Below are 15000 nucleotides of genomic sequence, written 5' to 3'. Positions count from 1 at the left end.
ATGAAGATCGACAGACAGACAAACATAAAGACAGACAGACAAGCGAGACGAGACAGACACATAGACAAACTTAAGGCTGGAGCACACTTTGGAAAGTACGTTGGAGTAGCGTCCCTTCCTGGATGTAGAACGCGTTTCGTGTCGTAACAGATTATCCACTTACTAGCCATATACGTATGCAAAATAATGAAATAAACATTAGGAAATGGCAGACGTTTACAAATATCGACATTCTCTATCAGTGCAATAAAGACAATCGTTAGAACTTGCATTTACGACATGTCGTGCGTGAGAACGTGTCAGTAAACAAGCACTTTTTGCCTAGCTGAAGAACCCCACGAGTCAAGCTAAAACAGACGACAAGTAATGGAAAGCAGTCTGCGGATAAACATAACAAACTACTGATGAAAAAGTGTGTTCATTCCTGCTCTGGATAAAAGACATCAGACTGATGACAACGTGGCAGGGTTCACGCGAAAAGATTTTTTCAGATTATCGCTTCTACATTTTATTGTACGTACTTGGGGCAGATCCGAATTTCATACTGGAAGATGACAAATTGGTCTTGTGAGTTGAGAACCACACGTTCTTTGCCGACAGAAATCACGATGGGACAAGATGCAGATTGTGTTGAAGAGATGCTTGCAGATTATCGCATCTACATGTTATTGCTCAGATCAATGCACGTAGTTGGGGTAGATCTGAATTTCGCAATGGAAGACGACACATCCGTCTTGTGAGTTAAGAACCACATGTTCTTTGGCGGCAGAAATCACTATGGGACAAGATGAGGATTGTGTTGAGGGGCTAATACTGACTGACTTTAGATGAAGAGTTCCTAGACCTGGTTTTTGTAGAGAGGCATCATGATGATATCCTGGTTTTTTTAACGTTCTTGGTGACAACGCGCCAGAATCGCACGAAGATCGAACTCTCGAAGAAAACAAGTTTATCGCTGAACATCGGAAATGTAAAAGTATTGCTCTTCCTGTCTGATCAGTCTCCCCGTTAAATCCACAGGCTACATTATTTATCAGGTAACTTACCAAACCGGAGTGTGTGTGTGTGTGTGTGTGTGTGTGTGTGTGTGTGTGTGTGTGTGTGTGTGTGTGTGTGTGTGTGTGTGTGTGTGTGTGTGTGTGTACACCGGATTACCACCATCAACGCACCCTTTTGGACTTTTCTACGTAACCTTACTATGCCTGCTGTGACATTCACGAGGATTATCCCAGCGAAGCTGGAGGTATCCCGTGAACGCTATACTGTAATCGATTTGAGAAATGTGCATACCGAATAATACATGATAAAGAAGGATTCTTTGTGCCCGAAAATAGGCCACAGTTGGAGATGGAAGTTCACCAAAAATTGGGACCATACTAACAAAAATACGGTGGGTAAAATTGGCGCCCCCATTTTTTTAGCAAACGCCACCCAAGGCCGCTTTGGACGGGTAGAAATTCCGTAGTTTCCAAGTCTATGGATAAAGCTCGCGTAAGAAGAATACGTCACGGTCGAAAGTCTTTGACGTCAATTAATGCATCATGACGTCATGCCTCCCTGTAGTCTTTCTCTCTCGCGCGGTGTGTGCGTTTGTGTTCATTTTGTGCACATGTGTTAGTTGGTAGTCAAAAGCCTCTTTCCCGAGTTGTCCCAAAGCCGGTGTTATCCCGTTTTGCTAAAGATTCACAAATGATTTCTGGTGTAATTACGTACCGCATGTAATAAAAAACTGAATGAAACAAAAGTTTGAAGTCTTATCTTTGTTTCTGTGGTGATGGTTGTTTGTATTTGTTGCGCTAGAACAGATAACAACTCTCAAACCGAAGGCCCCGTGACCACCGGATGCCATTACGTCACGCTCTGTGGCATGTCAGGCCTGACAGTATGCTCACACAATCTCAGAGTGCTTCGCGTTGTTTCATCGGTTGACCTAGAAATGATAACCAATTAAAAGCTTTGTTTCTCAGCTTCATTAACATGTAACAGTAAGCGGGATCGGACGTTGGCGAGAAAACGTGCAAAGCAAATGAAATATATGATATAATTTTTTGGAAGTTTTGCGATTTACAATCGATTTCAAAAGGATATTATCAGAAAGAAGAAGTATTCGACTAATTAATGCGGTATTTTTCTTGCCTAAACGTTATTTGTACGCCGAGCACTTTACGGGAGAAAAACGTAAACAAAGCCGTCTGTGCAACCCAGTCACCCTGAGCCGTGATGGCCGAAGCTTGTTCACGGCCCTGTCGAGCGACTGAAGACATCGCTGATTCTCGGCCTCGTCCATGCGAATCATGGAATCTCAAAGCTCTTGTTGGTGAGTACAGTTCTTAAGAGTCCTGATTCATATTGTTTTTATCAGTTATAAATAAAATCTGTGCGGATACATGCTAGTAATGCCGATCGCATGTGCAGAGATCGGTCGTTCATTGATGGTGTTCATGTGTGTAAAATGGTAGCTGTGGTTCTCAACAGATTTAATTAAATGTACGTTTCAAATGAAGGATTGTTGAATGGGTAACTTTGACTGGGCTTTTAAATTCATGGTTTCTGAAGGTTTTGTGGTTGTAGCACCTAAATATAAGTGGAAAATCATGAAAAAACGAGGTCACGTGACCCGTGGCAAAATCAGCGGTTTTGTGTCGTCTGCTCGATGTCGTTTCAAGGTGTGCTTTGCATGCTGCAACGTTCTCCGGTATTTCGGGTTACAGTTGAGAATTGCCTTTGGCTTCCTTATAAAGAAACGATACCATTAGATCAGTTATAACTAACAAGAGGCGAAGCCTTCAAGGCTCCCGTAAGAAATCGACACACAGTAACACAAACTCAATCACTCCGTCACACATAGGCCTACACACACACACACACACACACACACACAGTAAGCATAGACACAGTGCAAGAGTGGGAGACGCTAGATCTAGATCTGTCTGTCTGTAGCCTACTCTGCCGCACGTGTGCTGAAACCGAGTAGTCCACTGACGCTTCTTCCGAGAAAAACGACTTTTACTGTTTGATAAAATGTCTCAAAAGTGATGATTATCTAGATCAAACCACCGAGATAATAAGATAGATAGCATTAATTTACGTTTAAAACCCGATTTTCATAATAATCTGATGGATGGTTTTGGTTTTGTTGGGCATTTTGTGGACTTACTTGGTTTTACCACTTTCCCCCCAATATCAGATCTAACAAAAAATGCGCAGATCTAAGCAAGCGGACTTACTTGGTTTTACCAGAATATTTGGAAGAAGAAGTGTTGTCAAGAGAAATGACAAAACAGTGAAAATAACACAACGAATTTGCACAAGATGGAAAGAGAGAGATAGAGAGAGAGACAGAGAGAGAGAGAGAGAGAGAGAGAGAGGGGGGGGAGAGACTTGACAGGGAGTGAGAGCGAGTGAGAGAGAGGAGAGAATGAGAGAGAGGAGACACAGCAGGGGCGGGGGGGGGGGAGGGAGCGGGATGGAGGGAGAGAGAGAGAAATAAAGGGAGGGAGGGAGATAGAGAGATGGAAAGAGGGGTGGAGAGAGGGAGAAAGAGAGGGAGGGTAAGGGGGGGAGAGCTATGGAGAGAGAGATAAATGGGGAGGAAGAGGGAGGGATGGAAAGAAATAGTGGGATGGAGGGAGAGAGAGAGGAGGGAGGGAGTGAGAGAAGGGGAGGAAGAAGAGGGGGGGGGGAGAGGAAGTGTGGGAGGGATGGAGGTAGGGAGGGAGGGAGGGAAAGAAAGAGATAGTGGAATAGAGGGAGAGAGAGAGAGGAGGGAGGGAGTAAGAGAGGGGGAGGGAGATAAGGGGGGAGGAAGAGAGTAGGAGGGAGAGAGAGGGGGAGGGAGGGAGGGAGAGAGAGTGGGATGGAGGGACAGAGGGGAGAGAGAGAGAGGGAAGGATGGAGGTAGAGAAAAGTCGATTGTTGGCGGTAGGGAGAGAGGAATGAGGGAAGAGAGCCACTCAAGATTGAGAGTGTTGCTGCAGATCTGGATGACCTCCGACTTGTAGCTGTGGTGTGTGCTGTTGCCCTGGTCTTCGTCCGAATCACCGGTCCATACTTGGAGCTTCTCCAAAGTGAAGTCAAGTACACAGAGTTCCACAAGTATATATCCAGCTCATTATCCACAGGATGGACAAGCAAGTTGCAGAATATCCAGCCTATTGTTCAGCTTTTTTCTGTTTTCTTTTCATATTAACAAACTTACATTTTTCTCTGACACTTCAAGGGTTAATTTTGTACGAATGAATTCAAAAATATTTGCGTATACCAGAGTAATTTGCAACTCTAGCTGAACTTTATATTCAAGAACAAAGAAATGTAAGGAAATAATTCTGTGATTCAGTGTTTGGTTATAGCACGAGCAATATATATTGTATTAATTGCTGAATTTTTGTAAGTATTTTATTGATGCATTATTCCAGCACTCTACTGGACCCTCACTTTCTGGGCATCTTTGATGGGGAATTCGAACTGCAAGGAGACAAAGCAGCCCTGAAGGACAGTATCTACAACCTTGCCAGTCAGCACATCGAAGCAGTCCAGTGTACTCTACGGCAGCTGATGCCAGACATGTGCAGTGTATTGCGCAGGCAGGTGAATGACTTTCTTGAAGACGGTGTGTATGGTGGACAACCAGTTCCCTTCCCAGATGTCCTCAACCACTGCCCACTGACAAATCTGCTCAGTGAAAACATTTTCGGTGACCTGGGCTATGACATTAACAAGCGGCGCAATGCATCTGTCCACCAGAGGTCGTCAACAAATATGCTGAGCCACAACAGGACAACACTGTGGTTGAAGAAGAAACTGGAGACCCAGTCAAGCCATCTTCTTGCCTTCGCTCGAAGGAAAGGGAAGTCTTTGCGACACCACAACCGCCAACAAGAGAAAGCGGTGTTGCTGCGACTGAGGCAGAGGCTCCTGGAAAACAAGGCAAAAAAGGCGGCAAAGGAGGCCAGACAGGCAGCAACCAAAACCGAGCTAATAAGAAAGATGACGGCTGTTGGTGGCCCCTGTGTCATTGCAGAAGATGTTGATGCTCTGGTGATACGACTGAGAAGAGAAAAGAAATCAACCCGCTTGAACGCATTGAAGGACCAAATTCGATACCAGAAAACAGTATTGAATCAGAAGGGCTGCCTTCGACTCACTGGTAGCATTGAGGACCTGACAGCCAGCCTCAAGGCTCATCTGGGCGGCTCTAATCTTCCAGCTCCAGATGAAGATTAGATGGGTAGCCTTGAAAAATGAAAATTTTCAAACCTGTTTTATTTCTTTGTCTGTGTATATGTGTTTACAGATCTGTCGATGCTGATCATTTTGATGTAAAGTTCATGTTGGTAGGACAGTTAGAAGCTGAAATATATCCTTTTAAAGATTTAGACGTGTTTGAACGGTAAAATTGAACGATTTGCCCAAGTTTGGGTTCTTCAATTCAATTATTTCTTACCCGTAAATTTTGGGAAAAAAATTGAGCTAAAAGTCTTAGATATGGAGAGGTAATCTGTTCAAAATTAGCTTCATATTTCTTGTTTTGGGTTCACAGTGAGGCTCCAAAGTTGACGATTTTTTATTCTTGAAAAAAGTGAGTTTAAAAGGCCTACAATTGCACTTTTCAAATGTACATAACTACTAAACTAATTCACCTACAGAATACAAATTTACATCACTGTGCTCAGAATAAAAAGATCTACAAGACCATGGAAGTTATAACTTTTAATTCTGGAGTTTGAAAAATCACTTTTGAGTACCTAGTGTTAGTGTTACTGTTTGTGTGTGTGTGTGTACCGGAATGTATGTGTCGAGGTTTAATAGCTTAGCTCGGACGTTCTATCCTCAGGTATAATGGAAGACCGCTGGTTCTGTGCGATGCTTAGTTTTCGAGATAGGTGTGACTGGCGAAGAACAGGACGTCACATTCCAAATAAGCACGACTGTTGCAGGTGGAAGCCGCTGAGATTGCATTTCTTCGGGAGGTTTCCGCAAAAATAGATATTACACGATTTGCGCCAAACAGCTGAGAAGCAGACGATCTCTGAGATCTCTGTTCGTCTCGTGATAACGTTATTTTGTATGATAATGATTCACTTGCAAACTAAAGTATACAATTTGGTGTGTCAGTGGTAAATGTAAATAGAAATGTGTAATACAGACAAAGCAAACAAATAAACGTGTTTTTCTCGTGAAAATGTTGCGTCGTGCGGGTGTTTGGGTGACCTCGTGATGTACACAAAGCAAAGTGCTGGAGGGACTCTGCTCTGTCCTGTAACACTGGCAAGTTTAAAACACGAGAAAAACGATTTCGTTATGCGGGCAGCCACGGGGGCTGTATGTATTTTTCAAATGGTTGTAAAATAAGTCTTGTAGGGGAAGGGCTCCTAATATGGAACGGCTCCTAATATGGACCACCTCCTGTTCTGACAAACTAACGGCGCTAGAGCGCTCAAAACAATTTCATTGGCTGTATTCACCCTCTCTGGATAACTTGCACATGTCAAAACAGTTGCAGAAACACAAACCTCAAAACCGTTAGGCTTTTTCTCTTTTTTTCACTTTTGGCAGGGTTCACTCTAAATTTGCCGCCTAAAACGGACTCGTTTCTGTCCACAGTCAAAGCTTTTATCACACAAAATTTGCTATATGACAGCTAAGACCGTATTTGTTACATGTTAGCAGTGTTGACCCCGAGTTTCTACTGCAAACACAAAATAGTAGCAACATCTCAAAGTATGTGTGAGTCCCCTAATATGGACCACCTTCAACAAATCGAAGAAAATAAAAGCTAAAGGCTATTTTCATTAATTCATTAAGAAGCTTGCTGGCAATAACCTATAACTAGCCCTCGAAATTTAACAAAAATATAACAAATCGTCTTCTTTTTGTCGAAGTTGATAATTTCACTTATTTTCACTCTGTTTTTGATATGCTTCTTTAATTTCCTGGTGTGCTGAAAAAAACGTCAACGTTTTGCAGACCCTCCTCGGTGTCCGAACATCCTCGTGTGCACGCATGAGTGCAATAAAGATGGCAGGTTCACAACGAAAGTCTAAGGGGCTTCAAAACATGCAGCAAAAACAATACAAATAGATAATGTCGTACTGTACGGCATATCGCTTTCCCCGGGGAAAAGCAAGCCGAAATTACATAAGGGTAAGCTCACATGACTATATGATTATACCTTTGTTTAATTATGGTTTTGGCGCTAGTAAGCCGAGGACAAAACTAAAAATTAGTAATTATGTCTGTCAGTTAACATTATCCCTGTGGATTACACAGAACACGTGTTAATGACTAATGTTCACGTGATATTGGCAACCTCATGTTTTGGCGATGGTAGAATAGTAAACTTTTAGTTTTGGCTAAAGTAAGTGAGCTAGAACTAAATCATTAATTTCACGTGAAAGCCGTCATACCTTAACTTATCTCCTGATCATAGAATGTCAATGTAGTTTTGGTAAGCGGGTTCTGGTTTTGAACTTTGGGGGAACAGTTCATTCACACGCGGGAGAGTGTGACAGTGTGACGCAACTTTCCTTCTTGTCACAAGCGGTTGCTGTGAATTGATAGAGTTATCTCCATGCCAAATCGTGACATTTTTTTTAGTAGCTTGACATATCTTACCGAACTTTCTGTAGGGGTAGACTGTTTATTAACAGATAAAGCGTAGGCACTACTGCCCCCCCCCCACACACACACAGTTTAAACGGAACATACACGCACGCACACACGTACACGCGCATGCACGCACGCAACACAATTTTCCTCATCACTGCCATCATGACAGGTTGGGCGTCCATCACAGCGCAAATATATCGGTATACACTGCTTGACACACACACACACACACACACACACACACACACACACACACACACACACACACACACACACACACACACACACACACACACACACACACACACACACACACACACACACACTCTCATACAGTACAGACACACCACATTGACACATACCACAGTTGTCCTCATCACTGTCATCACGACAGTCATTGTCCCCATCACAGCGGTATGATGTCGGTACACACTGCGTGTCACTGCACTCCCACCACTCGCCTCCAGCAGGGCACGTCCACTGGTCTATGAAAACATACAATCACGGTAGGTTAACCACCTGCTGAAAAACTCGTTCAATTTGAACACATTCTTGCCCTTAAGCAGGCATGCACATTCACTGACCCGTGGAAGCATTGTTAAAGAGACAGAAAAACTATCAGAAAAAAAAAAACAGACACACACATGCCCGCGCGCGCGCGGGCACCTTAACACAAAAACGTACACAGACAGAAACAAACAAACATTGGCACACGCACAATACGCAATCAATCAATCAAACTCGCCAACACACACACACACACACACACACACATACACACACACACATACATACACACATACAGTACAGACACACACACACATACACACACATACATACACACACATGCACACACATACACACACATACACACATACATACACAGACATACACAGACATACACACACATACACACACATACACACACATACACACACGCATACACACATACACACACACATACGCACACATACACACACATACACACACACTCACACACACATACACACACACACACAAAGACACACACACACACACACACACACACACACACACACACACACACACACACACACAAACACTCTCAAAAAGTACAGACACACCACATTGACACATACCACAGTTGTCCTCATCACTGCCATCACGACAGTCATTGTCCCCATCACAGCGGTATGATGTCCATACACACTGCGGGTCACTGCACTGCCACCACTCGCCTCCAGCAGGGCACGTCCACCGGTCTGTGTAAACATACAATCAATCAATATCAATCAATATGAGGCTTATATCGCGCGTATTCCGTGGGTACAGTTCTAAGCGCAGGGATTTTTTTTTATATTATTTTTTTTGTGCAATTTATATCGCGCACATATTCAAGGCGCAGGGATTTATTTATGCCGTGTGAGATGGAATTTTTTACACAATACATCACGCATTCACATCGGCCAGCAGATCGCAGCCATTTCGGCGCATATCCTACTTTTCACGGCCTATTATTTCAAGTCACACGGGTATTTGGTGGACATTTTTATCTATGCCTATACAATTTTGCCAGGAAAGACCCTTTTGTCAATCGTGGGATCTTTAACGTGCACCCCCAATGTAGTGTACACGAAGGGACCTCGGTTTTTCGTCTCATCCGAAAGACTAGCACTTGAACCCACCACCTAGGTTAGGAAACGGGGGAGAAAATAGCGGCCTGACCCAGGGTCGAACACGCAACCTCTCGATTCCGAGCGCAAGTGCGTTACCACTCGGCCACCCAGTCCCAATCACGGTAGTTTTACCACCTCAAGCGATACAGTGTTCTGGAAGCTCTACAAGAAGTGATTTATGGATTACCACACAGAAGAATACTTTTATGGGCTGTAATGTGAGTACCTGATGTTTGACACCAGTTTTAGCAGTGTTTTGTGTGGTTTTACGTGCTGCAATGTGTGTGTGTGTAAGTCCGGAAACTGTAATTTTTGACAAAAATGGTCATTATATCAATTTTTACTATAACAATCACAAACAAAGTCCAAAGATCATGTCATCCTATAATAGCTGAGGGTATAAGCAAAACACATGCCAAAGATCTAAGAGATATCTTAATAAATGATCGAGCAGTGAACAGATTAGTGAACCTACCGAAGAAAGCGAAATTTTGCCCTGGCACACAGAAATACCAAAATGCTGTTATACTGTGGCAGTGAAGAGGTTAATGCTTCAAATATCGACTTTTAAGTAATCGACACATTTGGCTAACTTTGAGAGAACATTTCATAAACGAAATGTTAAGGTACCGAGCTGAAATGCAATCCCATAGTCTGCACTTAGTCGAAGATTATGTAACGAACATTGCAAACAAATTGATGAAAAACTGTAGTCGTGAGGGTGCCGCCTCTACTATTGCAAACTGTCAAATATGACGTCATCAAATAGTCCTATCCAAAATCGGCTAAAAAACTTTCCAGCAAATGCTTTCAGAAATATCTGTACAGAGTTTCAGCACAATCCGTCCTGTAGTTTTTGAGAAAAGCTTAATTTTCACAGACACACACAGACACACAGACATACATCGGGAGACAAACCTCGCTACCTTTCCAGCAAATGCTCTCAGAGATGTCTGCACAACGTTTCATCACAATCCCTCCAGTAGTTTTTGAGAAAGACACACACACACACACACACACACACACACACACACACACACACACACACATACATCGGGAGACAAACCTCGCTCCCCGCTCAATGTTAAGACATTCAGTCATTACTTGACTGATAATATAAACACAGGAGCAGAGTGATAAGATAGGAATATGAAAACACATTGCTACGGGACTTGACCCTTGCAGGTAAGTGAACTGAAAGTAGTATGTGAACAGGACTGCACCAATTCAGTCTGTTTGCACTCGCATGAAAGCGCGAAAGAGATCATCGTCAAAGTGAAATTACAATAACATTGATAGGCTTCCATTTACAACTTCTCGGTTTTCATCGTGGATTGACGCCCTCCCAAAGCAACATTGAAGCCCTTCGCTCCGTTGATCTCCAATGATGCTTGCATCGGGCGTGAATCCACGATGACAAGTTTCAAATGGAAGCATTTCAATGTATAATTATTAAGCGTTAATTTATATTTATCAGGTGTTCGTGTTTAACTATGTTTTTTTGCGCTAGTCAGCCGAGGACAAAACTAAAAATTAGAAATTAACACTGTCAGGAAACATTATCTCTGTGAAATACACAGAACACATGTCAATGACTAATGTTCACGTGACCTTGGTAACCTCAGGTTTTGGCGTTAGGAAGCCGTCATACCTTAACTTATCTCCTGATCATAGAATGTCAATGTAGTTTTGGTAAGCGGGTCCTGGTTTTGAACTTTGGGGGAACAGTTCATTCACACGGGGGAGAGTGTGACAGTGTGACGCAACTGTCCTTCTTGTCACAAGCGGTAGCTGTGCATTGATAGAGTTACCTCCCTGCCAAAGCGTGAACTTTTTGTTGTAGCTCGACATATCTTACCGAACGTTCTTCAGGGGTAGACTGTAGAATTTACAGAAAAAGCGTAGGCACGACCACCCCCTCCCTCCCCCCCCCACACACACACACAGAGTTTAAACAGAACATACACGCACGCACACACGTACACGCGCATGCACGCACGCAACACAATGTTCCTAATCACTGTCATCATGACAGTTAGGGCGTCCATCACAGCGCAAATATATCGGTACACACTGCTTGTCACACACACACACACACACACACACCCACACACACACACACACACACACTCACACACACACACACACACTCACACACACACACACACACACATACACACACACACACTCATACAGTACAGACACACCACGTTGACACATACCACAGTTGTCCTCATCACTGTGATCACTGCAGTCATTGTTTCCATCACAGCGACATGATGTCCGTACACACTGCTTGCTCCTGCATTGCCACCACTCGCCTCCAGCAGGGCACGTCCACCGGTCTGTGGACACATACGTTCACGGTAGTTTTCCCAAATGCTGAAAAACTCGTTCAATTTGAACAAATTCTTGCCCATAAGCAGGCATGCACATTCACTGACCCGTGGAAGCATTGTTAAAGAGACAGAAAGACTATCAGAAAAAGTAAAACAAACAGACACACACATTAGCACACACACGTACACGCGCGCGCGCGGGCACCTTGACACAAAAACAAACACATACACAAACAAACAAACATTGGTACACGCACAATATGCAATCAATCAATCAAATTCGCTGACACACACACACACACACACACACACACACACACACACACACACACACACACACACACACACACACACTCTCTCTCACACACACATGCACACTCACTCACACACACACACACACACACACACACACACACACACACACACACACACACACACACACACACACACACACACACACGGAGCCTTTAGTCATGATATGCACAGGCAGACAAACAGACAGACAGACAGACACACACACACACACAGAAACCAGCTTGATAAGTTAGATACAAGCTTAGTGTGAAGCATAATTACCTTTCAAAGATGTTCTTCATTTTAAGCATAATGTTTAGCGACAAACACCATAAACTGTATATTGTTGGAATCAGCTAATGAAAAGGAACAGAGAAAGAATAGTTGTATGCGTTTTCTTCAAACAATAAAGAAATTCGCTATTTAACGTTTTCTTCATTTCAAGCCCATTTTTCAATCAAACACAACAAAACTATATATCTTCGGGTACAGGAGGCAATACATAATACAAGTATGTGACCTTAATGCTTCAAATATCGACTTTTAAGTAATCGACACATTTGGCTAACTTTGAGAGAACATTTCATAAACGAAATGTTAAGGTACCGAGCTGAAATGCAATCCCATAGTCTGCACTTAGTCGAAGATCATGTAACGAACATTGCAAACAAATTGATGGAAAACTGTAGCCGTAAGGGTGCCGCCTCTACTTTTGCAAACTGTCAAATATGACGTCATCAAATAGTCCAATCCAAAATCGGCTAAAAACCTTTCCAGCAAATGCTCCCAGAAATGTTTGTACAACGTTTCATCACAATCCCTCCAGTAGTTTTTGAGAAAGACACACACAGACACACACACACACACACACACACACACACACACACACACACACACACACACATACATTGGGAGACAAACCTCGCTCCCCGCTCAATGTTAAGACATTCAGTCATTACTTGACTGATAATATAAACTCAGGAGCAGAGTGATAAGATAGGAATATGAAAACACATTGCTACGGGACTTGACTTTTGCAGGTAAGGGAACTGATCGTAGTATGTGAACAGGACTGCACCAATTCAGTCTGGTTGCACTCGCATCAAAGCGCGAAAGAGATCATCGTCCAAGTGAATTACAATAACATTGATAGGCTTCCATTTACAACTTCTCGGTTTTCATCGTGGATTGACGCCCTCCCAAAGCAACATTGAAGCCCTTCGCTCCGTTGATCTCCAATGATGCTTGCATCGGTCGTGAATCCACGATGACAAGTTTCAAATGGAAGCATATCAATGTATAATTATTAAGCGTTAATTTATATTTATCAGGTGTTCGTGTTTAACTATGTTTTTTGCGCTAGTAAGCCGAGGACATAACTGAAAATTAGTAATTAACACTGTCAGGAAACATTATCTCTGTGAAATACACAGAACACGTGTCAATGACTAATGTTCACGTGACATTGGTAACCTCAGGTTTTGGCGTTAGGAAGCTGTCATACCTTAACTTAATCTGCTGATCATAGAATGTCAATGTAGTTTTGGTAAGCGGGTCCTGGTTTTGAACGTTGGGAGAAAAGTTCCTTCAAACGGGGGAGAGTGTGACAGGGTGACGCAACTGTCCTTCTTGTCACAAGCGGTAGGTGTGCATTGATAGAGTTATCTCCCTGTCAAAGTGTGAACTTGTTGTAGTAGCTCGACTTATCTTACCGAACGTTCTTTAGGGGTAGACTGTAGAATTTACAGATAAAGCGTAGGCACGACCTTCCCCCCCCCCACACACACACACACAGTTTCAACGGAACATACACGCACGCACACACGTACACACGCATGCACGCACGCAACACAATTTTTCCTAATCACTGCCATCTTGACAGTTAGGGCGTCCATCACAGCGCAAGTATATCGGTATACACTGCTTGTCACACACACACACACACACACACACACACACACACACACACACACACACACACACACACACACACACACACACACTCTCATACACACACACACACAAACACACTCACATACACACACATACGCATGCACACACACACATACATACACACACACACTCTCATACAGCACAGACACAAACACACACACACACACACACACACACACACACACACACGCACACACACACACACACACGCACGCACACACACACACACACACACACACACACACACACACATACACACATACTCTCATACAGTACTGACACACCACATTGACACATACCACAGCTGTCCTCATCACTGTCATCACGACAGTCATTGTACTTATCACAGCGGTGTGATGTCCATACACACTGCGTGTCACTGCACTGCCACCACTCTCCTCCAGCAGGGCACGTCCACCGGTCTGTGTAAACATACAATCACGGTAGTTTTTACCACCTGCTGAAAAACTCGTCACAGCGCTGAAATAACCAAACACACTGAATGTTATTGTTGCACTTCAACTGTTCTGCTGGACAGCTCCATTGATCTGTGGAGAACAGTGAATTAAGGACGAGGCTTTGGATGAAGAATCTGAAGCATTTTAGATAATAGAAGATAAAAGATAAACACATACACGCAAACAACAACAACAAAAAGAGAGCACTTGGGGGGGGGGGGGCGTTCAAAAACACAAAGTGTTTGTACTGTATGTAAAAGCCCCAAAACTGATGGTTAAAGGGAGGAGGAATGGACCTTGGAACTGTATTGAATCCCTCTCATGCCCTTCGAACCCCTGCAAGATGCTCAACACAGACTACGGTCTGGGGCTCGCAGTTTCCACAGTTATATTTGTATCTGAAAACAAACTTCATTTCCCTCGTATTTAATTCGACACAAAATATACATTGAGCATAAATAGATTAATCAGTTGACAAGTATATCATTAGAAATATTGATATATACTGTTCAAAAAAAGAAACGCATAGCTTGTAATATTTGGTTAATTTAGTTATATGGCTACAAGGATATCCACCAAACTGCAGAAAATGTTTATCTGGTCGTCGACCTTTCGTCCATTGCCACAAGTGAGCTCTGCACGTGACGCATGCGTTATCAGTGGCTACAATGTCAAAATTGCTCATTTGGCATG

At 43.2% G+C, this 15000-nt stretch overlaps 1 protein-coding gene across 1 annotated transcript in view; it reads right to left on the bottom strand.

Moving 5' to 3' along the window:
- Positions 1-15000, bottom strand: part of LOC138974534 (uncharacterized) — a 96328-nt gene that overhangs the window by 72656 nt on the left and 8672 nt on the right. Inside the window, exons 2-5 of the mRNA XM_070347248.1 lie at positions 14149-14271; positions 11486-11608; positions 8727-8849; positions 7971-8093 (exon numbers count right to left, since the gene is read on the bottom strand). Coding sequence (XP_070203349.1) covers positions 7971-8093; positions 8727-8849; positions 11486-11608; positions 14149-14271 — 492 coding nt within the window. The remainder of the gene's footprint in view (positions 1-7970; positions 8094-8726; positions 8850-11485; positions 11609-14148; positions 14272-15000) is intronic.

Source organism: Littorina saxatilis, linkage group LG8 (genome assembly GCF_037325665.1).
Source record: "Littorina saxatilis isolate snail1 linkage group LG8, US_GU_Lsax_2.0, whole genome shotgun sequence".
NCBI classification, from domain to species: Eukaryota; Metazoa; Mollusca; class Gastropoda; order Littorinimorpha; family Littorinidae; genus Littorina; species Littorina saxatilis.
This window is presented reverse-complemented; position numbering and strand designations above follow the sequence as displayed.